The 25915-nt window shown below is 45.8% G+C and overlaps 2 protein-coding genes across 3 annotated transcripts in view; one reads left to right on the top strand and one right to left on the bottom strand.

The window, feature by feature from the left end:
- Positions 1-25915, top strand: part of SEC61G (SEC61 translocon subunit gamma) — a 679333-nt gene that overhangs the window by 209912 nt on the left and 443506 nt on the right. The gene's annotated exons all lie outside the window — the stretch shown is intronic.
- The window catches only part of EGFR (epidermal growth factor receptor), a 193324-nt gene continuing 171809 nt past the window's right edge, over positions 4401-25915 (bottom strand). For both annotated transcript variants that reach the window (XM_050783477.1, XM_050783478.1), the window contains 8 exons: positions 22932-23087; positions 21962-22037; positions 15924-16070; positions 14430-14527; positions 13495-13662; positions 13077-13124; positions 12231-12339; positions 4401-10732 (listed from right to left, as the gene is read on the bottom strand). In XM_050783477.1, coding sequence (XP_050639434.1) covers positions 10371-10732; positions 12231-12339; positions 13077-13124; positions 13495-13662; positions 14430-14527; positions 15924-16070; positions 21962-22037; positions 22932-23087 — 1164 coding nt within the window. In that variant the 3' untranslated portion in view covers positions 4401-10370. The remainder of the gene's footprint in view (positions 10733-12230; positions 12340-13076; positions 13125-13494; positions 13663-14429; positions 14528-15923; positions 16071-21961; positions 22038-22931; positions 23088-25915) is intronic.

The following is a 25915-nucleotide window of genomic DNA, read 5'->3' as shown; positions in this document are numbered from 1 at the left end:
TAATGATGGATGGTGTGTAGAAAAACTACTGATTTCATTTCTATGCACTCACCGTACTGATTTTCTTGTTTAATTTTGTTTCAGCTAATTATTTTGGGAGAGGCAAACTTCTGTTGTAAAGGGTCAGACAGGGAATATTTTTGGTTTTGTAGGTCACAGGATCTCTGTTGGAACTACCCAACTTGCCACTGTAGTATAAAAGCAGTCATAACAGACATAAATAAAAAGGCATGGCTGTGTTCTAATAAAACCTTATAGAAATAGGCTGCTGGCTAGATTTGGTTTTCTGACTATATTCTAATGATGCAAATACATCATGTTTAAGTAATATGTCTTCTCTTGTCCCCCAAAAGACTGGGTTTCTGAAGAGTGTTGAATAATGGAGGTGATAATAGTTATCATTGTCTTGTTCTGATTTAAGGTGCTAGATAGACTTTTGGTATTTCACTCTTATGTTTGATGTTTCTTATTAATTTTTGACAGATACTTTAATCCAATTAAACATGTTGTCCTCTCTTCCCAAGTGACTGAGAGATTTTAACAGCAATGTGATTGGGTGTTATTGATGCCCTCTGAACATGTGTTAATATTAACATTTCACCTATTATTTTCCTCATGTGTATAAACAAAATGAACTATCTTTTAATTCCTAGAATAAATAATTCCATTTCCTACATTTCATTTAGGATTTCTACATCTACATTCATAAATAAAGCTATAGTTTTCTTTTTGTAGTATCTCTCTGATTTTTAGTACTATTCGGACCTTGTAGAATAAACTGAGAAGCTTCCTATCTTTTTGTGTTCTGAAACACTTTAATACAAAAATTAGCTGTTCTTTGAAAGTTTGCAAGTACGCTCTGAAACCATCTGGACCTGGTAAATGTTTCAGCAATGAGGCTTGCCCTTCCAGCGTCTTCTGCGTCATTGATCTGCAGGAGAAATGCTGTCCCCTCCACATATCACGTCTCTTTGTCCCTGACCCCTAAAGTCTGTGTGCGGCACTGGCCAGTGTTCCCTTAGACTTGTCCTTGGGAAGCCAGTCAGCCCAGGCAAAGTGCAAGTGCAGAGGGCAGGTTTGTCACTGCATTTCTGCTTGAGTTCAGGAAAGGTTAGATTATGCAAGGGAGAAAGATGGAAGGAGAGGGGTACGGAGAAGCTGAAAGGGTGACAGGAGCAACCTCTTTAGAATGAAAGTAGTCAGTAAGGGGTGGCCCCAAGCCATCTGGAGTGAGAGAGGGATGGCTCTCCCAGCTCTCACCTCCACTCCCTCTGAGATAGAGCTGCACTGGAGGTTTTAAGGGCATTACTGGTTCAAATAAGGGACTATGCAGTTTAGAAAAGTGAATAGGTTTTTAGGCATCTGAAGGCCTTGGGCCTTCCACTTCCTGTTGGGTTTTCAGGTGCCATTTGCCTGGGCATTGCCACCTTCAGTCCTAAGTGACGCTGACCCTGGATTGCAGAGCCCCTGGCCTACCCAGCCACCCTTCCCCATCTATGGGCTACACCCTTTCCCTGGGGGTGGGCAGAAAGGACACAAAGCTGCCAATCTGGGGCCTGCCCCTCTCTCTTCTGGGCCATGCTCAGGTGCTGGGAATGTGGGGAGTCCTTGCCGAGTGGCCCTGGGCTGTGAGCCTGTTCAGAGCTTTCAGTGTGCACACCTAGAAGCTCAAGTTGTAGCCCAGGGGTGGCCCACTGTGGGGCAGGATTAAGTGACAGGTGAGAACTGAGGGATGGGCAGTGCAGGCTCCCTTCAGATCTACACGGGGGCAAGGAGCTGAGGACCGGGAATGCCCTTTGCTTGAGCTCAGAAGGGTTGACTCTCAGGAGCAGGATAAAAAAGAGCTTTCTGTTTCTTTCAGAACCCAGTCTCCAGGTTTTCTAGCCCTGCGTCCAGGTAGGGAGAAAAATGGAAGGCAGAGGCCACAGAAGGCAGTGAGGGCAGGGCTGGCCTCCCCAGGGTGCATGTCCCTGGGGCTCAGAGGTGAGAAGCACAGAAGGGTGAGGGTACTTCAGGGCACACATTTATAGATTGCAGACATCTGCCCATGGGCTCCCTATCATGCTTCGTTTATTGTTTTTGAGACCGGGGCAAATACTGAATGTGATCTTGCTGCTTCTTGGCTTGAGCGTTTAAAGGTCTTTTCTGGAGCAGTGGGGCCTGAGCCCTGCGAGAGGTGCACCCACGGCCCGATAGGAAGAGCAGCTCCCTCCTGCGCATTGGACTCTCCATTCTAGAGAAATTGCCCCTCTCCCCACACAGGTATGATGACTTTTATAGGATTATTGGCCCAAAGGGAAAACCTCTTCCAGCTGAAACCCCATCTGCACCCAGCTTCAGCTGGAATCGCGGTGGTCAGCGACAAGACAGTGGTGCCACTGGGTCTGCCCTGAGGTGAAGGCTGTTCAGCGGGATGGCCGGCCGCGGCCTCCACTTGGGGGAACATTTCAGGCTCAGAAAGCCAGCACCCCACAGTACTCCCCACACTTGCCTCATCTGCAGAATCCGGCCTTTCTCTATATGGACTAAACCCCCTAATTGAAGGCTTTGATTATAACAAACCTGCGTGTGCCTGAGGTGTTCCCAGGCAGCCAGGGTGTGGAGACTCAGGAGCTGACAGAGGAGTGGGTGGAGGCGAGGCCCAGAGGCCGGCGGGTTCCCACATGGGATGCTGGGCCTTGAGCAGAATGCTGGGAAGCTCCAGATTTTCTCATTGGTCGTGGACCTGGCTATTCTGAAGTCCTGCTTCCACATGGAAATGTGGTTTACTCTCAGCCCCATGTTTGTGCATAGGCAACGGATGGCATTCACCAGGAACAGCACAAAAGCAAAGCTGCGATCTTCCTGGAAACAGAGTCAGCACTGCGAGCATTAGGGCTGGTGTGAGCTGGCACAGCCTGCTTCCTGCCCTCACTTCTGTGTGAAAGAAATAAGTCAGGGCACTGTGCAGCCACTGGCTGGTGGAGGGAAAGGTGCTGGAGGGAGAGGCTTTACGAAAGTCAGAGCCACCAGGAGCCCCAGGGCCATCCCATCAGTCCAGACGAGCTGCGTCTGGTGCTGGTCCACTCTCCGATGCCCACGGGAGGCACCCTGCCTGCCTTCCTTGCCCTGTGCATCCCCACCCAGCCTCCTGGCTGCTCGGCCCTTGATGCTGGGTTTTGGGAAGCTGTTCTCTCCTCTTCGGTGACATCATCTGCTTCATCAACAGGTTTGCTTTTTCTCAGGTGTTGAGTTCAAATCCCCTAACTCTACTTTTACAGCTAGAACTCAGAAAACTCCATACTCGTTTATCTGTTTAAGCATTTAGACACATAACCTGAGTTTTTATAATGTGCCATGTAACGATGTTCACATGGTCCCATAAGATGATAATACCATGTTTTCACTGTATCTTTTTAATATTTAGCTATGTTTTATATATACAGATCCTTACCATTGTACTGCAGTTGCCTGCAGAATTCAGTATAGTCCCAGGCTGTACAGATCATTAGCCTAGGAACAACAGACTACACCATATAACTTAGGCGTGTGCTGGGCTGTGCCATCTAGGTGTGTGAAGTACACTCTGTGACATTCGCACAGTGATGACATCTCCTAATGATGCGTTTCTCAGAACATGCTCCCGTGGTAAGGAAGCCTGACTGCAGTGTGAGCTCGATCTCCCTAGAACCCTCCCCTGCCACACCATGGCTATTCCCGATGTGCGGGTAGTGGCTTCATTACATTAAACATGGCAGTGAGAGCTCCTGCCATGAAAGTTCTGGGTGGAGGGTGGGACCGCCCACACATGAGGGAGGTTGGTGGGGAGTGAGTGGGGCAGCTGAGTGGGAGGCCCCATGCCCATGCTGAGGCCCACTTAATTCCTCTGATTTGTAGCAGAATCAGGGTAAACTTCTACTTATTTTGGTGCTCTGAAGAAACAAAACCTGGGCTTGCCATAGGAAAACCTGTTCCCTCAGGGAATTCCCTCTTGGCTCTGTGAAGGAGAAAAACTACGAAGGGATCTTGGAAATGAGGGGTCTCAGGGGCACTGGAAGGCCCTGGCATGTGATGAGCTTGAGTTGCAATGCACCTGAGAGCCCGAGGGGCTGGCCCAGCCACAGGAGGAAGCCTCTGAGCTGGCCTGGATTTTTTTTCCACTAAAAAGTTATCTGGTTCCTGGGGTGTGATGGTGATGGTGGGAGAGGCTGATAGAGAAAGGGGGGCTCTCTGTACTTTCTGCTCAGTTTTGCTGTGAACCTAAAACTGCTCTAAAAATAGTTTATTAATTTTTTAAAAAGTTATCAGGAAAGAACATCTACAGTTGGTTAGATATGACTAATAACTAGTACCAAAACAGCTTTGTTAACAAAGAATACATTATTATTATTATAAAGTACTCATGAGTAAAGAACAATGAATAATATACATCTAATTTTTTAATACTCAATGCACAATCAACATTTCTGATCAACAGTATAAACCATATAAAAGAGAATTCTGCTTTTCATTTGTACAAATACTGCTTTCATCATTGCAAAACTTTCAAGGTTAAAACGTACCATATGTCGAAGCTACAAAGCTATTGCTTGAACATTTCTGAAACGAAGTTATTGCTGTCTGTTGTTAGTCGGTTACATTGTCACCTCTAACACCAGTCATCAAATCCACAGGATCTCTTAATTTCCAAGAGATTGTATTGTACAGCAAGATTATTTTTGTGGCCAAATCAGGTCATAGGATTCCTTTTTTTAAAAAGATAAGTAAATGCATCCAGAAATGTATGCATGAGTTTAAGTTTTCCCCATAGTTTTATCTGCTAGGTGATAGGGTGGAGCTTCTTAGTGCTTCTGCTGGGAATTCAGATAGGATAGATTTGCAGCCTCAGAGGACACACTGTGGGTAGTGCAGAGAGACACGGAAGGAAAACACACTGCCTGCTACAGTTTTTATCCCAGGTATAATTTGTGAAGAATGTATAACCAATGTTTCTTAAAGCATGAATCCTCTTCTTGAATTCTTGTTTTTCTAAAAGCCATCCAACCACTTACTTAATCCTCTTGAAATCTGCCTTTTGTAATGTAACTGATAGGTCAATGTTTTCTTTCACTGTGGGAAATAAAGGCTACTTGGTTGCTTTGGGGAGAGCAACAATGTCAGCTGCCTAAGTATCAGGAATATTATATTTTATTACTAGTCCACCCTTAATAAAGAGAGCAAGCTTAGGAAATGGAAAAGAGGTGTCTGTTTTATATTTCCTTTGCTTTTCAACCATTGTTTAGACACTCTCCCTTCTAGTGCTTGGAGAACCTTCATGGAAACTCTGTTCAGGTTCTTGACTCTCAGCGACAGATGCGGAGGTCTTTGTGTCTCAGTTCTCTAGTCCTGAGAATCACATACTCCTGCAGAATTTGCCTGCAAGTTCAAGTCCTTGTGGCTAATCCCTAGGCCGGTAGTTCTCAACTTTGGCTGCACACTGGAATGACCTCAGGAGCTTTAAAACTACAAATGCTTGGGTTTCAGCCCCAGAGATTTGCCTTTAATTGGTCTGAGGTGTAGCTGGGCTTTAAGCTTTTTAAAAGCTCCTCAGGTGATGTCACTGCAGCCAGGGCTGAATAACTTCTTTAGGGTGGCTGGGCCCAGCCTCGGTAAGACTGTTGGTGAACTAACCAAAGTGTGCTGAACATTATTAGGGCTCTCCAGATATGACTAGTTTATACTGATAGATGCATATCAATTTTAAATATAAAAATAAAATCATTTGCATTGAAGTCACAGTGTATATATATCAACCAACAAAATGCTATGTTATTGCTTTTCTTACATGTACCGGGTCACACTGGCAGATGATGAGGGTATGGCATGCAACTGGATTTTTCTAGTTGTAACAACAGTGAGCCCTTTCCACTAACATTGCCCCAACAGACTCAACAGAACCTGCCTCAGACCAAGCTAAATGTGCCTTCCATCATCTTTTAAAATTTTCTAAATATAAAGGCGATGCTTCTCTTCTTCACCATGACAATGACCTAGCTTAGCTCCCCAATGACGTTGTGCCTTTTTGTAAGAGAGAGAAAGGGCTTTCCTCTTGCCTCAACTTAACCCTTTTAAACAAAGATTTCCGTTTCAAATTTTGATTCTATTGCAGTCTCTCTAAAGTAAACTGTGTTTCCTTTAGTAGAAAAATGAGTTTCTAAAAATATATTGTACAAAGTTCAGTGCTACATAAAGAGGACGATATCCCACAAAAAAGTTACAAAAATAGATTTACATTTAAAAATCCTGTCTGTGTCTTTAATAGTACAAAGCTGTACCCCTGGTATGGCAGGCGTGGCTGGTGAGAGAGGCAAGGATTTCTGTTCTGCAAGGTTTTACAGCCCCCAGACAAGGAAATGTGAGCAGATCATTATATTGCAATAAAAATGTGTGCTTATCACAAGAAAGAAATGCAGAGTAGACGTTGAGGGCAATTTCAATAGGTGTTGCCTACGCGGAATAGCAGCTCATTCACAAAGGAGGGAAGAGACTGGTTTCTATAACTTAGAGAATGTGGAGGGTTCCCAGGGCTTTTTCAAGGCTCCAGTGCGGGTATTTGCCCCTTTCCAGCTGAACTGCTGGTGACGATGATGAATTGGAGGCTTTTGGAATGGCCACTAGCAGCCAAGTCTCAGGCTTATCAGTGACTGCAAATTGTTCTCTCCACTGCACATGGGAATCTCTACCTTACCCAGCTTTTTATTCTACTCTGACTGGGGGCCCTGGTACAGACCCACAGTCCTGTACAACTGAAGACCCTAGAAATAAGGGTTTCAACCCTGGTTGCCCATTAGAATCATGAAAGAGCCCCTGAGATTTGGGTTGAATTGGTCTGCAGAGACCCCAAGCCCCTTCTTTTGAAGCTCCACAGGTGATTCTCTTCTGCCTGAGGGGAGGTGCTGAGTTCCAGTCACTAACCAGCCTCATCCTACGCAAGAGCAACCAGAGGCCTAGTGAGAGTGGCACTGGGTGGGTGGCCCCCCAGCGAGTGCCAAGCAGACCCCCGCCAGGCCCTTCCTTTAGGCCAGAGGTTCTGGAAACTTTGATGAATGTTGCAATAACCAGGGGGTGCTCTGAAAAGGCCCTATGGCTGGGCTGCACCTGAGAAAATCCAGTCACAATCTTTCTGGTTGGGACCAGGAGATTCCCAAGGGCAGTCACCCTTGAGAACCAGTGCCTTTCCTGCTAAGCAATCCACAGTCCCCTTATGTCTGCAGTTGTGAGGCGGAGGTGGTAAGTCACAACATCAAGAACTTTCAGCAAACACCTAAGCTTTGTTGTCATCAGCTGGAGTGCAATAGGATGCGTCCACAGTGCTCCCCCTTACAACCTGGACTCACAGCGAATATAGAGTTTAGAAGACTCATCCCTTCTTTGATCCCTCATGGGGTGACAGGCATGGAGCAATTAGAGCAGCTCCTTAGAGATGATGCAAGAAGACGCACGGACGCTGGGGGCACCTGTGAATATGAGCTCTCAGCTCCTTACTTTCCTTTGACCTCTGTTTCCAAAGGCCACATCTGAAGCTGGGGTCATGGGGTAAGGTCTTCCAGGAACCTGAGGAAGAAACAGCCGACAGGCTCCCTGTAGGGTATTAAGGCCAGGCTATCAATTAGGAAGACTTCAGGGATGGAGTCCAAGCTTTGAGAACTGACGAACAGGGCTGTTAGGTGAAAATCATGGGACTTTGGGCAGCTCCTCTCCCGACCTGCCCACCATGGTCGCCAGATCCGTGGAGAGGCCAATGGCTTTGCGGCTTGTACCAGACAGAACTGTGCCTCCCTGGACAGATGAAGTGAGAACTATTTTGGGAAGTACAGTCTTAAAATTAATACATTTAGCAACTAAACTTTATGGTGGAAAATTAAAATATGAAGGAGAAGAAAGCTAGAGGCTGTTGCTCTTTTATTATGTTAGCGTTTCAAACTACAAAAATACTAGAATTTAATGCTACAATGTGACTCGCTTACAACTGACCTGACTCATCAATCATCTGCTTCTTGACACATAAGTGACAGCAGAATGTGAGTCCTGTTTCCCAGTTCTGACTGAAATATTTCTGTTTGTCCTGAGGTGAATGAATAATGGAAGTGGTTTACTGATGATAAAAAATCTCAGATTCTTAGAAATGTTGCGTAGTCTTCTCACTAAGCATGTGCAGAGATGATAGCTCAAAATCCCCGTGGGGGATGCAACTTTTAGGGATCTTGCGGGATAAGCCAAGCTCATCCCCTGGCTTAGAGGGAGCAGGTTGCTAGGGCGACTGACCTCAGCCTTATGCGGACTTCAGCAGTGAAGGCGTCTGGCAGCTGTTTCCTTGATCAGGGTGCCCCTGCTGCACCTGCACTTTCCACCTCCCCTGTGGCTGAGACCTGGTCATCCTCCTGTGAGGCCTCCCTGATGAACCTTCCAGGTCTCCTCAGGCAGGACCCAACCTTCCTGCTCTGTGCTCTCACAGTGCCTGGCTGACGGGTCCTGTCTAGCATTTGTCAGGTTGTTTTAAGGTTAGCATCTTTGAATCCATTTCCTTTGCTAAATTGTAAATTACTCAGAATCAGGGACTATGTTTTATTTATCTTTGTACCTTTCATACCCATACCACGTTAGTATAGGTGCTTAGGGGTATTTGAGAGCATAATAGAGTGGAAATGAATATAATTTTATTTTCATTGAGACAAAAATCAAATACTTTCTTAACAAAGCTGTAGGGGCCCTGACTGATCTGGGAGTCAAAAAATACTTTAAAAGCAAAAGGAATATTTTGTATGTGTGTGTGACTGAACATAACTGTAGGCTGAAAATATTTTCTGAACCATTTCTTCCTTGATAAATTGGATGGGATGGATATTGACTAGGGGAGTTTAAAACACTGTTTACAAAGGGCTGCTGTTAACCAGTCAGGTTACAGGGCACACACAGATTAAGAAAAAAGGTGGGATCCTAACTAGCTGAGTCTTCCAATTGTAGAGAAATTATTTTAGCAAGGAACTTTTTTTCTTCTAAAACATCTGCAAATGTTGTGAAAGCATTATCAATTTCAAACCCTAGTTTCATATTTACTACCTGAATTCCACATTACTCATAATGCCACTCTCATTCGCACCTGTAAAATGTCCCGTTGTGGCCAGAGCTGTAAGTGCTTGAATAGCTGACTCAGGGCGGAGACACTTTTTGTTTGACAAAGGGTAAGGATGGGGTCTGGGGGCAGCTGACCTGGAGGGAACATATACTCTGAGTAAATAGCTTTTAAAGTGAAGTAAAAGGAGAAAATTATCTTCCATGAGGAACCCAAACTAATTTTGGGGGGTTGGGGTGATGGCTAAAGGAGATTTCAGAGCAGCTTCATTTTTGTGGTCTCCTGCTCTATGCCCCAAAGGACCTGATGCATTTCATCTGAGCCTCAAATCAGGAGATATGTTTTTGCGAGAACAAAAGCGGTGCTATCCTTAGGTATTCCACATTCTCAGCTGTGGGCTATTGGTCTGAATGCCGATGAATCCAATGTGGGCTGGAATCCGAGTTATTATTTGATGTGTCATCCTCTCTTGCTGATTCCATGACAGCAAGACAGGGGCAGCATACTGAGTTTCAAAACAATGGAATGGAAGACAAACAAGTCAGTCTAACGCTCACGACTGGAAACCACTAGTCAACCAGTGGGGAGTAAGTACCGTGGGGACATTTTTACAAAAGTAAGTCTAAGGAAGAATTCTATCCCCTCCATTTCTTTTTTGCCCAGGAAGGGACAGAGTGGCTTATCCTATTGTACCTGCCATGACTTGATACAGTACCGATCCGGCCTGCTGGGGCCATGAAGGGCTTCTTGGATCTTTAGTGTTTTGCAGTGGAAGCCTTGAAGCACAACCACTGGAATCAAGCGTCCACTGGAAGACTTGTGGCCTGTGCTCCTTGCTCACAGTTGGGCCTGGATGAACTCAGGGTGGCAAGTGCTACCAGCAAGCTTCTTCTTTGTTGGAAGAGCCCACGGAAGTAAAAATGAATAGTGACAATGAAAAACTCCAAGATCCCCAATCAATAAAAATCCTGACATATACTTTTTTTTTTTTTCAAATATACTTCCTTGAAGGATAAACTTCTGCTCAAAGGGACAATATTCTTGCTGGATGCGTTTCTGTAAATGCTTCACAGTTTGAAGACAAAGGAATGCACCTGCAACTTCCCAAAATGCGCCCGAGGTGGAAGCACTTCCTGGCTGATCGGTGTAAACGTTGCGAAACCAGTCTGTGGGTCTAAGAGCTAATGCGGGCATGGCTGTTGGGATGGAGGACCCGCCGTGGCTTGGTCCTGGGTATTGACAGAGTCTGGATTTTAAGGGCTCATGCTGTCCTCCGTGGTCATGCTCCAATAAATTCACTGCTTTGTGGTGCGACCCTTAGGTATTCTGCATTTTCAGCTGTGGAGCCCTTAAAGATGCCATTTGGCTTGGCTTCCTTGGGAAAGAAGTCCTGCTGGTAGTCAGGGTTGTCCAGGCTAATTTGGTGGCTGCCTTTCTGGGCCCAATGAGCAGGGCTGTCGAATGTGCTGTTGACACAGGTGGGCTGGACAGTGTTGAGATACTCGGGGTTGCCCACTGCGGTGCTGTGGGGGTCCTGGTAGTGTGGGTCTCTGCTGGGCGCAGGGTTCAGAGGCTGATTGTGATAGACAGGATTCTGCACAGAGCCAGCGGGCCTTTTGGGAACAGACTGGTTTATGTATTCTGAAAGTGGAGAGAAATCAGAGGTGAAGTAATCAGCAAAGCACCATCCCATGCAAGATCCCCGGGTTCTGAACCCTGTGAATGTCTTCAACAGGGAGATTTATGACAGGGAGCAGGAGCCTTGGGAGGACCCTCTTGCTGTTGCTGCAAAAGAAAGTGGGTTCTTTCCTGCACTTCTCAAAGTAATGGACACGTGTGTCTTTTGTAAATTTAAAGTTCTCAGAGGATAGCCTGCTTTGAGGACAGTGTGTGTGTGTGTGTGTGTGTGTGTGCATGCATGTGTACATGTATGTGTGGTGTGTATGTGGTATGTGTGGTGTGTGTATATGAGTGTGTATGTGTGCTGTGTGTGTGGTGTGTTTGTATGTGTGTGGTGTGTGCATGTGTGGTGTGTATGTGTGTGTATATGTGGTGTGTGTGTACATGTGTATGTATGGTGTGTGGCGTGTATGTGTCTATGTGGGTATGTAAGTGTGGTATGTGTTTGTGTGTGGTGTGGGTGTGTATGTGTGTGTACATATGTGTATGTGGTGTGTGAACGTGTGTGTCTGTGGTGTGGGTAAGTGTACATGTGTATGTGTGGTGTGTGTATGTGTGGTGTGTGTGGTGTGTATATGTATGTGTGTGGGGTTTTTGTGGTGTGTGGTATGTGTGTATGTATGTGTGGTGTGTGTGTGGTGTGGGTATGTGTGCGTACATACGTGTATGTGGTGTGTGTACATGTCTGTGGTGTATGTGTGTGGTGTGTGTACGTGTGTGTGGTGTATGTGTGTGGTGTGTGCATGTGTGTGTATACGTGTGTGTGGTGTCTGTGTGTATATGTGTGTGTATGTGCGTGGGGTTTTTGTGGTGTGTGTGGTGTATGTGGTGTGTGTATACATGTATGTGTGTGTGTGGTGTGTGTGGTGTATGTGTGTGTATATGTGTGTGCATGTGTATGTGTCTGTGTATGGTGTGTACGGTCTGTGTATGTGTGTGGTGTGTGTATATGTGTGTGTATGTGTATGTGTGTGTGTATATATGTGTGTGTGTTAGCAGGTTGTGAGTGTCTGGATAAAGCTTAAAATTTATTAATATTAACTAATATTTAATTAGTTAAATATATGTTTCACAGGTCAAGCATAGAGCCAGCAGAGAGAACAGGGATCAAATCTGTCACACACACACATACACATACACAGATGTACACACATCATGCACATACTCACACACACACGTATGTCTGTCGTTTGTTTCATAATCTGGAAATTTTGTAGATTCATTCTTAAAACAGAGGTACAGCAAACAACCCAGACACAACAAGGAGCTTGTGCAGCCTCCATCATGTGTTTATCTGCTCCTTACGCCCTTCACTGTGTCTGCAAACGCCTGCCACTGTTTCCCCCTCTGGAGATGCTGGAGGGAGCACCTGGCTTGGACACTGGGTGGTGGAGACTGGCTGCTGCTGAGTGGGTCGAGGAGGCTGAGGAGCAGGAATGTTTCCAGACAAGCCACTCACCAGGCACTGGGAGGAAGGTGTCGTCTATGCTGTCCTCAGTCAAGGCGCCTGTGGGGTCTGAGCTGTATCGCTGTAAGAAGCTGTCTTCCTTGATGGGACAGCTTTGCAGCTGCAGGAGGAAATGAGGGAAGGTTACTCCAGTCAGGGCTGCTCCAACTTCAGTGTGTGCAAAAATCACCTGAAATCTCCTTGAGATGCAGGTTCTGATTCGTAGGTCAGGCAGGCCTGAGAGTCTGCACCCTAGCGGGTGCCCGTGCTACTGGGCCGCAGGCTGCAGGGCGGGCAGCAGGGCTGTGCTGGGTGCTGTCCAGCAGAACTTTCTGCAGTGAGGGAGGTATGCTATGAGCGGTGCTCTTCAATACGGTCGCCACTAAGCACGTGTGGCTACTGGACACTTCACATGTGTGAGAAACTGAATTTTATATTTCATTTCATTTTAACTTACTAACATTTAAGTTGAAGTAGCCACATGTGGCTAGTGGTTTCTGCATGGCACAGTGTGGTCTAGACCAGAGCCTCACATTTCAACAGGCATCAGCATTACCTGGAAGGTGGCTCAAACAAAGACTACTGGGCGCCACCCCCAGAGGTCCTGATTTGGTCAATCTGGGGCAGTGGCCTGAAAAATGGCATTTCTAACAAGCTGCCAGGTGATGCTGCTACTGGTCCAGGAGCCACGCTTTGAATGGCACTGTGAGGCGTGACAGCCATGCAGGGGAAAAACCCACACAGGAAGAAAACTCAAGATTATCTGGGTTAAGATTATTTAGGTTAAGGCATTTTCCATGTATAATAGAGTCGTAGTGCAGAGCTGTAAATGCTGGCTTATAAGGTGTTCATACATACCCCATTTCTATCAATGCAAGCCACAGTGGAATTGTTGCTAGTTGCACTCTGAAAAAGAAACAGAGAAGTTGCCCATGGAATGCTTGTACCGCATCTCATCCACTTTTCCTGAATGCAAGTGGTGTGCCTCATGGAGGATATATCGTGAAGGTGTTTAATTTTTGTCTTAATCATTAGTTTTAGAGCAACTATGTTTAGTTTTGATTTAATTCTGTTCCATAGTGGACCTAAAAGGCTTACAATCAAGTCGTTGCAATGCAACAAAGTAATACACTTATTTAATTTATTTTGATTTTACCATTTGGTTAAAATTGACTTCATCTCCATGTGAGTTTCACTAGATGGCTGTTATTTTCCCTAAAATTCATTCATTTTGTTCAATTTGAGAGACAGCTTGAGAGAGACAGAGGTTTCATACCAGAGAGCTCAGGAGGGGAGTCCGTGACGTGGAGGGGCTGCTGAAGAAGCCTTGCTGTGGGATGAGGTACTCGTCGGCATCCACCACGTCGTCCATGTCTTCTTCATCCATCAGGGCACGGTAGAAGTTGGAGTCTGTAGGGCTTGGCAAATGCATTCTTTCATCCCCCTGGTGCAGAGATTTTGAGGCTATTAGAATGGCCCGCAGAGATGCTATTCCACTTCTTGGCTATAGGAGCAGGGCTCTATTGCCAGCAGGTGCCTGTGTGTTTGCCAATTTTGTTATAATGAAATCCCCCTTAGTTCTCTGAATTATAGCTGCCTCCCTCATGGCATGTGGGTGCCTTAAAATAAAACATGAACCATCCTTTGATGCTTGAAAGCCCCTACATGGGATGCAAATAGCTTCTGAGGAAACAGGGAAGAAGCTGCAGCGTTCATCGAGTGTGCACCTTGCTGTGAGGTACTAGGGAGTGTATTTTGCAACATATCTTATTAAATCTTTGAGACCAATCCTGTGAGCCTGGTTTTGGTATTCCCATGTTATGGAAGGAGATAGGTGGATTGGCTGCCTGGGTGATGGGATGAAGTGGAGGGTCAGGGGTGTGAAGCCAGGTCTGCCTGACACCAAGGCCAACAGACCATGCTTCTCTGTTAGACCCAGCTGAAGCTTTGGCTAGCTGGACAGTGAGGATGAGTGTGGGAGGAGAGTTCAGGCGGGGACGGGGAGATGGAGTTGGGTGGGCCCCACTCACGGACCCTGCTTAGTTCACGATGTGGCCTGTGCCTTAACTGAGGCTTGCTCTAATGCGCTGGGGGGTTTAATAATGCGATCTGGGACACAGGGAGGCCAGGTTGGCATGTGACAGAGCACAGTGACATGAGATACTTATTAGAGGGACTCTTCCCAATGGAAGGACAGGTTACGATTTGTACCTGAATAACAAGGTAGCGCTGGGGGTCTCGGGCCATTTTGGAGAATTCAATGATCAACTCACGGAACTTTGGGCGACTATCTGCGTCTATCATCCAGCCTGGGGAAGGAATGAGAAAAAACAGTGCAATTACAACACTGGAAGAAATGATAAAGACGGCATTGCTTAAAGAAGGCATTGGTGATGCAACACTTCCAGTCAAATAAGTGATGAAAGAACCAAGTCTTTGTGGTAGACTTTTCTGTCTTGGCCAACTAGTACTGGTTACTGTTTAAAGACCATGCCAGCACCGTACATTTGAATCAGAATAACAATAATGCCCTCCAGTTTTTCTACGCCCACTCTTCCTGGGGTCAGCATCCTGTGTTGTTGCCTGAGGGGATGGAGCAGTGTGGGTCTGTGCAATTGCTCTCTGTGAACTATCCTGACTGCAGGGTGCCCTGCACCAAGGTCCTCACTCGACATCCACCCTCAGCATTCCTTCAGGCAGGAAATCAGATGCAACGTAGAAAAATAGGCTTTAAAGAATTTGGGATTGGGTCCGGGCCCCTGCCCCTGGCGTCTCTAGTACAGCACATACGCAGTGGGCATACATGCAAGTGAGAGGGCTGGCTGCGCTGGCAACTTCCATAGAAGGATACACTGTTAACTGTGCTGCTGCATGTGACTACCCAACCATCTAAATCCAGATTAAACAAGTTGGAGGTACAGCTACTGCCTGGAAATCCTCATGCCTCTTGAGGGATCACATTTATTTTCCGTCCACAGGATGTCAAGCTATTTTAGGCCAGACTGCTATGTAACCTTAGACGAATCACGTGGCTTCTCTGGATTACAGCTTCCTCAGCTCAAACCAAGGAAGTTAAAAAAGATTAACTCTGTGGTCTAGAGTTCAGAAAGGCACTAATATTTACATTAACTTGGCTCTGTCATATTCCCTATACAACTTTCTTTTGCGAATGCTCATCCCATGTATGTAATGCTACCTCCAGAGCCCACTGCACTCGTGAATCTGGTAGAATAATAGCATCGATCAAATTACACACTCTTATGTGCAGAGACTTCACATAAATCCACTGGTTTAAAAGGTTGAAGTCAAAGCAGAAATGTTGACTCTATTAGCCTTATGTTGTTACTCACTGTAATGCATTTAAAAACATTCAGTCTCTCTGGTAACAGGCTTCAAAATACAGGGCAACTCGGTATTTCATTGAGTAACTCGGCGAATAGAGTATTTCGGTGTAATGGCTTGCGGAAGACTTGTTTTATTTATTTGCTTGCAAACATAGGCAAATGTCAGGTCACACTGCCCAATGAGTCAATAAGTATCTTTAGAAGAATGCTTGAAGGGGTATTTACAGATGTTTCTGGATTTGTGTGCCTGCCTTAAGTAATGTGATGACATTTCTCCAGGGATGCAAAGGCCCCAGCTGTTTGGCTAAGAGCAGCCACCAAGGCTCAGCTAGCAGTGTGGACAGCCCCACTGGTCACTCACACTTGACCATGATCATGTAGACATCGATGGTACATATGGGTGGCTGGGGGAGGCGTTCTCCTTTCTCCAGGATGGAGGAGATCTCGCTGGCAGGGATTCCGTCATATGGCTTGGATCCAAAGGTCATCAACTCCCAAACGGTCACCCCTGAGAGGATGAAGTAAGAAAAGAAGGCAGTGGGATCATGAATGAATGATCACAATCCCTTGCTTTAGTCATCATTACTGGTTACTGTTTCTTGATGTTTAGAAACCTACATTTCTGTAGTCTTGGGCAATTTGCTTCAGTGCTGGAAGCCTCAGTTCACCTCTCTATAAAGTGGGATAAGAACAGTATCTGTTTCACAGGATGGCTGTGAGTGCCCAACAAGATAACACAACTGAAATCTGTTGTATTAGCGCAATGTCCAGCAAGTAGTAAGTGACTGATAAGTGGTAAACTTTGGTAATTAACAATAAAGACAACAGTAACTCTACTAGCATAAATATTATGCTCCAGACAGGATACACACTCAGTCACCTGCTCTGAGGGACTTGTATCTGCAGAAGGAGGAAGATGCAGATTCTGAACAGGGCTGTAAACTGCACATTTTTAGATCATAAAAAATTGGAAATGAAAAAGCTTATGTTCCTTTTGATAAAAATAAAAACCTCAGGAAGAAACTGAATCCCTGAACAGACCAATAATGAGCTCCAAAATTGAATCAGTAATAAATAGCCTACCAACCAAAACAAAGCCCAAGACTAGATGGATTCACAGCCAAATTCTACAAGATGTACAAAAAAAGCGGATATCATTCCTACTGAAACTATTCCAAAAAAATTGAGGAGGAAGGACTCCTCCTTAACTCATTCTATGAGGCCAACATCATCCTGATACCAAAACTTGGCAGAGATACCACACAAAAAAAGAAAACTTCAGGCCAATATCTCTGACGAACATAGAGGTAAAAATCCTCAACAAAATACTGACAAATTGAATCCAGCAGCACATCAAAAGCTTAAGCCACCACAATCAAGTCAGTTTCATCCCTGGGATGCAAGGTTGGTTTAACATACGCAAATCAATAAATGTGATTCACCACATAAACAGAGCTGAGGACAAAAGCCACGTGATCATCTCAATAGCTGCAGAAAGGGCTCTCAGTAAAATTCAACATGTTAAAAACTCTCAATAAACTAGGTATTTAAGGAACAAACCTCAACATAATAGCCACCTATGACAAACCCACAGCCAACATCATATTGAATGGGCAAAAGCTGAAAGTATTCCCCTTGAAAACTGACACAAGACAAGGATTCTCTTTCTCAACACTCCTATTCAACATACTATTGGAAGTCCTGGCCAGATAAATCAGGTGAGAGAAAGAAATAATGGGCATCCAAACAGGAAGAGAGGAAAACAACTATCCCTGATTGCAGATGACATGATCCTATATCTAGAAAACCCCGTAGTCTTGACCCAAAAACCCTTAAGCTGATAAACAACTTCAGTGAAGACTCAGTTGTACGAAATCAATGTACAAAAATCATTAGCATTCCAATATGCCAACAACAGTCAAGCTGAGAGCCAAATCAGGAATGTAATTCAATACACAATTGCCACAAAAAGAATAAAATACCTAGGAATACAGTCAACCAGGGAGGTGAAAGATCTCTACAATGAGAACTACAAAACACTGCTTAAAGAAATCAGAGATGACACAAACAAATGGAAAAACATTCCATGCTCATGGATAGAAAGAATCAATATCATTAAAATGACTATATTGCCCAAAGTAATTTATAGATTAAATGTTACTCCTATCAAACTACCAATGAGATTCTTCACAGAACTAGAAAATACAATTTAAAAATTCACATGGAACCAAAAAAGAGCCTGAATTGCCAAGGCAATCCTAAGCAAAAAGAACAAAGCTGGAGGCATGATGCTACCTGACTTTAAACTACAGGGATACAGTAACCAAAACAGCATGGTACTAGTACAGAAACAGACATACAGACCAATGAAACAGAATAGAGAGCCCAGAAATAAGGCTGCACACCTACAACCGTGTGATCATTGACAAAGTTGACAGAAAAAAAAAAGCAAAAATGGGGAAAGGACTCCCTACTCAATAAATGACAACTAGCTAGCCATAAAGAAGATTGAAACTGGACTCCTTCCTTACACCATATACAAAAATCAACTCAACATGCATTAAAGACTTAAATGTAATACCCCAAACTATAAAAACCCTGGAAGACAACCTAGGTAATACCATTCTGGATATAGGAATGGGCTAAGATTTCATGATGAAGACACATCAAGCAATTGCAACAAAAGCACAAATTGACAAATGGGATCTAACTAAACTGAAGATCTTCTGCACAGCAAAAGAAACTATCGTCAGAGTGAATAGACAACCAATAGAATGGGAGAACATTTTTGCAAGCTATAAATCTGAGAAGGGTCTAATAACCAGCATCTATAAGGAACTTAAGCAAATTTACAAGAAAAAATGAAACAATCCCATTAAAAAGTGGGCAAAGGAAATGAGCAGACACTTTTCAGAAGAAGACATACATGCAGCCAACAAGTATATGAAAAAGAGCTTAACATTACGGACCATTAAAAAAATAAAAATCAAAACCACAATGAGATACCATCTCATACCAGTCAGATGGCTATTATTGAAAAGTAAAAAAAAAAAAAAAAAAAAAAGAAGAAAACCCGATGGATGCTGGTGAGGTTGTGGAGAAAAAAGGAATGCTTTTACACTGTTGGTGGGAATGTAAATTAGTTCAATTATTGTGGAAAAGAGCGTGGCAGTTTCGCAAATAGCTGAAAACAGAACTACCATTTGACCCAGCAATCCCATTACTCAAAGGAATATAAATCATTCTACCATAAAGACATATGCATGTGTATTTTCACAGCAGCACTATTCACAATAGCAAAGACATGGAATCAACCTAAATGCCCATCAATGACAGACTGGATAAAGAAAATGTGGCACATATATACCATGGAACACTATGCAGCCACAAAAGAGAACGAGATCATGTACCTTGCAAGAACATGGATGGAGCTAGAGGCCATCATCCTTAGCAAACTAATGCAGGAACAAAAAATCAAATACTGCATGTTCTCACTTATAAGTGGGAGCTAAATGATGAGAACACATGGACATGTAGAGGGGAACAACACACACTGGGGTCTATAGGAAGGTGGAAGATGGGAGGAGGGAGAGGATCAGGAAAAATAACTAATGGGTACTAGGCTTAATCCCTGGGTGACGAAGTAATCTGTATAACAAACCCCCATGACATAGATTTACCTATGTAACAAACCTGCACATGTACCCCTGAACCTAAAATGAAAGTTAAAAAAATGACAGGTACTAAAATCTAAAAAACACGAAACCACATAAAGATATAACAAGCATAGAATAAAAACCGTCATATTTTCCCTTCAAAATCAAACAACTATGACAGTTAAAAACAAGTGAAAGCAGTGATAATTTTAGAACCAGTGTTTTTTCAGACAACCCCGAGTTCTGATGGCCCTCCCGTCTCTGGGTAACAGAGGCCATTCCCAAATGGAACCACCTGAATTAATATGCAGAATGCAAGCTTAACAATAGAAGGAAAGCAATGGTTTTGGGGCAAGAAAGTAGATTCTTGTGTCATCCCCTGCCCCCAACACATAGTCTATATGGATTTGTAAAAGAAAAACTGTCTCATTTCCAGATCTATGCAGTCAGTTTACTATTTAACTAGGTTTTTAAACATGCATGATGAATTCTAGTGGGAAGACAGGTTATTAGAGAGGGAGGAGAGTCAGTGTAGCCAGTGTTAGGTGGAGAATGGACTGGAAGGCGTTGTGAATTCTCTCTTTAGCTCGTTGGTACAACACACTAGGTCCCTAATTTATTAAATTGAATAATTTGCCTTGACTAGAGACTAGACAGTAGAGAAAACAGGATATGATTTTTAGACTAAAAATTCAGGCTCATGGTCTGGTAGTTCCAGTGGGCTGCCCAGGCCAGTGATTATAATCTGCTGTGGCAGCCTCAATGATGTTGAAAACACACAGTGTTTTCAGTGGGAACCTACTTCCTGAGAATGGGTGTGACCACATCAAGGCACTAAGCCACTGAATTCGAGAGGGCTTCCACTTGTACATGGAGTGTGGGCAGTGCACTGGCACACACAGGCTGTGCCTGGAGCGTGAGGGGAGGGGGACCTCGTGGACGGGACAGTTGGCAGGGCCAGATGGCCCAGCATCCCATCAGTCATGGCCAGGTGCTCAGGTTTTATCTGAACATACCTGGAGGACCAAAGAAAGATGTTGAGCAGAGAATGAAAAGTCTGATAAAGTTAAAAAATATGCACTTTGGGAGGCCAAGGCAGGCAGATCATGAGGTCAGGAGTTCGAGACCAGCCTGGCCAACATAGTGAAACCCTGTCTCTACTAAAGATACAAAAAATTAGCTGGGCGTGGTGGCGTGCGCCTGCAATCCCAGCTACTCAGGAGGCTGAGGCAGGAGAATCGCTTGAACCCAGGAGGCGGAGGTTGCAGTGAGCCGAGATTGTGCCACTGCATTCCAGCCTGGGCGACAGGGCAAGACTCTGTCTCAAAAAAAAAAAAAAAAGTTAAAAAATATATGTGGCCGCTGTCTGGAGCATAGATGAGGGAGAGCAAGTGGGAAGAGGGGAGACCAGCAGGAGACCAGGCTGTGCCTGGGGCAGGAGGGGCCGGCTGCATGGGGACAAAAGAAATGGCTTGGGGCAGGACCCCGGGGTTCCCTCGTGGAGAGGAAATACATTCTGAAAATGGCTGAAAATAACAATGCATCAGCAGACCTTTATTTCCTTATCTGCTCCATTAATCGAGGCAGCTCAGCTCACAGGTGCACACCAAACTTCACTTATTCATGGATACAAATCTCTGCCTCTGTATCATAAATCTTACATTTTAACAGAAGAGATAAAGACTCAGGAAATTTAAAAATGTGTATGTATTTGGAAAATCAGAAAGTTAATAATGCTATAGGAAAAATAAAAAATACTAAATAAAAAAGGACGATATCCTGAATAATTTTGCTTTCGTGGTACTGACTATATTATTCTCGGAAATTCCCTTCAATAGTGTTCTGCTCAAATACACATTTCTAGAGAGGTGAGGCGACTCCTCCCCTTGCTCCTGTCGCTGTAGATGGCTGGGGTAACCGATTTTCCTCAGTAAAGGGGTGGTAGGTTCATGGGTTCCAGCCTTTCAGTAAGTTGCTGGGTGAAATTCAAGGACCATGTGTGGTAACGCAGTGGAACGTGCCTGGCACAGCAGTCAGAGAGAATGTGTCAGCAACACTTTCTCAACATGGGAGGCCCTTGTAGGCTCAGGACAGGGCAGGGACCTAGGGCCGGGTGAGCAGAGGGGCCCTCGTGAGGATGGGTACAGGCCTGTGCTGGGCAACACTGGGATTCAGAAGAGGAAACAGAGAATCCTCTGGGGCCGGACCAGATGGTCCTCCCAAGAGTGAGAAGCAAGGGTCATCTCCCTTTCTTCTTTTATCCCTGCAGACATCCTCAGTGTGTGTCAAGCCGTTCTCTCTGACACAGGGTAGTTCATCATAAGCCTGGCCAGGGTAGTTCATCATAAGCCTCATTTCTCTACTGGAACTTTTCCCCACCAAGCTGCTTCTGTCACCTCCCTCTGGTTCACTTCAAATTCATGGCAACGTTAATGGTTTGGTTAAAGTTAAAGTTTGGTTGGACTTTGCAGGGAGAGGCATTTCCTAAGCTCTTTCCCTCCCATACCCCGCTCCCTGCCAGACCAGCTCATCGCTATCTCCAGTGACTTTCGGACGGCAGCTGGACTCGATTTCCTCTGTCGTGTTTTCTCAGTACAATAGATAGACAGCAACGATTACATTATCATTAGTCATTATCTCGAAAGAAAATACTTGGATGTCAGAGGATATAATGTAAATTAACTAACAATAAAAGCCAGCTTGGCCTCAGTACAAATTCATTAGCATCAGGATTATGACTCACCGTAGCTCCAGACATCACTCTGGTGGGTATAAATTCGGTGTAAAATTGATTCCAATGCCATCCACTTGATAGGCACCTTGGGATGGTGAGAGATAAAGCAGTGAGACAACTATTAGTTTCCCTCTGTTGGAAAAAGTTAACTCACTCTGGACCTAATTACAAGTGACACACACAGAGGAGCCAGGTCACCCCATGACCCGTCCCCCAGGCCTGGCGCCTCCTCCCGGCAAGAGGGGATTTCAGTCTGACGGAGTTCAGGGCTGCTCTGGTAGGTTTCTGAGCACCCTCTGGGTCCTAGGTTGCTCTGGTGAGCTGGGGGCCCTGGGTGGGCCCAGTGGCCTTACTCATCCAGGTCTGTGTGTGTTTTCAGGGCCCAGCATCACAGGGTTGGTGGCTGCTAGGAGCCAGGCAGGCCAGAGTGAAACCTCAGAAGGGCATGGCTGTGGGAGGGCATTTGAGGGCATGACAGGGGACATGCATCCCTAAGTGCTGTGAGGGTCCCTAAGAGAAACCTGAGCCAGAAAAGGGACAGAAGGACTCCATCACTGCCTGTCCCAGCCACGAGCCACAGACAGCCCTGGGAGCTCGGGCCCGCATGGGGGCCTTTCCTGTTCCTTAGGTGTCCTCGACAGCAGTGGGCCACCAAGGCAGCTGTGACCTTTCCCAATTGTGCTATTGAAGGGGACTTATATATCCTGCAGGGAGAGGCTGAAATCTAACCTTTGCTAATGATCACCTGGGGGTAACATCCTCATTCACTGCCCCAGCAAGTCCCGTTCCCAAAGCAGCCCTGGCTTACACTGCCAGGAGACCCCGGCTGGACCAGCTGCCAGTGGCGGCTGCTGCGAGCTCACCCAGAAAGTCTGGAGAGCATCCTCCCCTGCATGAGTTAGATAATACAGCTGGTGGGTAGGTAGCCTGGTCCCTGGTGTCAGGAAAATGCTGGCTGACCTACAAGCCACCTCCTTACTTTGCCTCCTTCTGCATGGTATTCTTTCTCTTCTGCACCCAGCAGTTTGGCCAGCCCAAAATCCGTGATCTTGACATGCTGTGGCGTTTTCACCAGTACGTTCCTGGCTGCCAGGTCGCGGTGCACCAAGCGCCGGTCCTCCAAGTAGTTCATGCCCTGAAACACAGAAGACCCTGTGGTGAGGGGCAGATCGTCATGGGAAGAAGCTCTGCATCTGAATTCAGGGTCATGTCCATGCCAGGCTCTGAGCCTCTCCAGCTCGAGGACTTACAGCTGGTGAACGTTAGTGACTACTGATCCAAAGAATGGAAAGGCAGATGAAAGAAGATGTAACCCGCTGCTGACTTTTGTCCATCCAGTTCCTCAAGTTTTAAGCCCAAAGGTGCTCGTACATGAGGACACAGAAGAGCAGGAGCTCTGCTGCCCTGCTGAGACCTGCGCTTGAACTTGCTGGACTTGCCAGGCCGACCTTCATGCATGTGGTTTATCTGCAAAGCGGGGGTGGGGGGTGGTGGGGACCATGCCCTCCGAGCCAAGCTGGTGCAAAGGAATGTCTGTCAGGGTTTTTAAGCCACACTCTCATTGTGCTTTCTTGGACTCTCTGACATGGTTCACTGCCTATGAAGATTTTTGTACTGTTTTACTTTTCACTGGTTTATTATTATTATTACTGAAACCACATGGATACTGAATATGCTTTTAGAAGACCCCACTCCCCTCACCTTCCTGGCTGCCTCCACAATCCCACTGCAATTAGAATCTCTGCTCTGAGAGTAAGAAAGAGAGAATATGTGAGAAGCAGCCAGCACAGCGCCCAACAGAGTGAATTCCTAGAAATGCTACCTGACCCTGGCTGACCCTGACCCATAGCCTCTGGTAACCTTGTCACACGCACCTTCCTCCCTGCTGGCTGCTGGGGTCACTGCTGACCTCTGTTCCTCCTTGCTCGATGGATGCCTACCTTGCTGAGCCCAACTGCCCCAGGCTTTGGCATGAGCGTGGCAGCCTGCATCTCTCTGCAAGGGCCAGGCTGGCAGGTGGGAGAGGCTGGGAGGGGTCAAGTTCTGCAGACCTCTTTGTTTCTACCACTCTCTCTTCTCTGTCCACCAAGAGGGTGGGCCACCTTTCTAGTTCCCTTTATGGCTGATGTTCATGTACTTTCTAGTACAGAGTGGGCACCACAGAAATGCTCGCTGTGGTGCAGCAAATAGAAACAAACAGGCATCCCCAGCCCGCTCCACTCCGCCATTTCTGTATGGAGGGCTCCCACTGTAGTGTGACTGCAGGGAAGAGCTGTCGATGTGGATGGATTCCCAAGTTTTCCGGCAAGTTGTCTGCTTTTTTTTTTTTGCGCGAATGTTATGTGAAAATGGTGCGTTGAATTGGCATGTCAGAGCAAAATTTAACATTTTTTCTTTCTCAGGCAAAACCAGTCATCACAAGAACGTAGGGTCTCACAAAGATGCTATCAGAATTAGTCTTCGGGTGCCATTTGTGAGGCCTTTAATGTTTTTCTCTTTTGGAAAAGAGACGCTTGCCTGACACCCACGTCTCATGACTACATGGACTGTCCCCTCACCCTGCACGGCCGAGAGCGCTCCTACGGGTTTCCGGTGCTGCTGGACGTTAGTGCTTCCCTGCCTACTTAAGAGGAAATGAGCAGGTTCTTCTCCGGAACAACACTTCCAAATTAGGAAGTATTATGTCAGGATGGCGGGTGGAAAGGGAGAGGAGAGGGAGGGGCAGAAGCCGAGGAAGTGCTTCCCAAGAGGACTGGCCCAGACTCCCTGCTACTCTGGCAGCCTGGGTCTCCTGCAGAGGCAAGCTCCCTACTCCCCACTCCCGTCTGCCTCCTCTGACTCCTGGGATGCTGGCTTGCTCTCTGCCTGGTACCCTGTCTCTTACAGAGCAAGGCCTCTGTTTATTAAATGTCATGAACTCCTAACCATTCAAAAGGGAGAGTTAGGCTCCGCCTCTTGCTGGTTTGACTGAGTGTCTACCTTCTTGGCTGTGTGAACTCCCAGGCTGTCTCCCCTTCTCTCTTCTCTGTCCCTTGATTTCTCACCCTCACCCTTGCTTTCTCCTTGCCTTCTACCCTGTATCTCTTTTGTTCATTCTTCACATTTGTTGAAGGCATTCTCTGTGGTAGCTGCTGAGCAGGAGTGGCACAGGCCTACAGTAAAGAGCCACACAAAAGTCCCTGTGCAGGGGACCAGGAGCCTCTCCTTTTCTCCCTCTCTATTTAAAATGTGTGGTTTCTACATGTTCATTAAGCCCACAAGGAGGCCTTCAGAGCACATTCCCAGCTTCATTTCACCACCATTGCTAACTTCTATTCTGCCTCTTTAAATGCTTAGCGGAGATTTTGGTATACTGGGCACATTTTTAAAACAGCCTGCTGAAGAATGAACAACTGAATGAATGAATGAATGAATGAATGATTGAATGATCGGTGACAGCAGCTGATGGTGCTGAGCACTGGTGACGTGCCAGTCATTTCACACACGTCTGTGCAGACGCCTTTTCCATCCCAGTCCCCATACAACCACCTTGTTAGACGACCTGGGGTCCAGAGGCTGAAGCATGTAGTTGCACAGACCAAATCCTCTGAGCCCTCAAGACCACTACTGGGACCATGGCTTTAATTCCCCTGCTGGGAAACGTGCCTGCTAAGCCAGAGGCCGCTTGGGGTTTTATACACACACACACACATACACACACACACACACATTATGTGTGAGAGCATGAGACAGCATGAGCACACACCTTGGTCCGGTGCCTCTGGGGAGGTCCGCATCACTCTGTCAATCTAACAAATCCAGCTGACCTCTGGTCCAGCCCTTCCCGGCTCCTCAGGCCAGGGCTTTAAAGGACCTGAGGCATTTCCACACAGTGTCTGTTTCCTCAGAACACAGGTCTTCAGCAAAGGCGTGGGAAAGGGCAGAGAGAGCACAGGACATATTCTGGAATTCAGGTAATGAGCT

Source organism: Macaca thibetana, chromosome 3, assembly GCF_024542745.1.
Source record: "Macaca thibetana thibetana isolate TM-01 chromosome 3, ASM2454274v1, whole genome shotgun sequence".
In the NCBI taxonomy this organism is placed as follows: Eukaryota; Metazoa; Chordata; class Mammalia; order Primates; family Cercopithecidae; genus Macaca; species Macaca thibetana.
The sequence above is the reverse complement of the archived record's forward strand: the minus strand, read 5'-3'. Positions and strand labels throughout refer to the sequence as shown.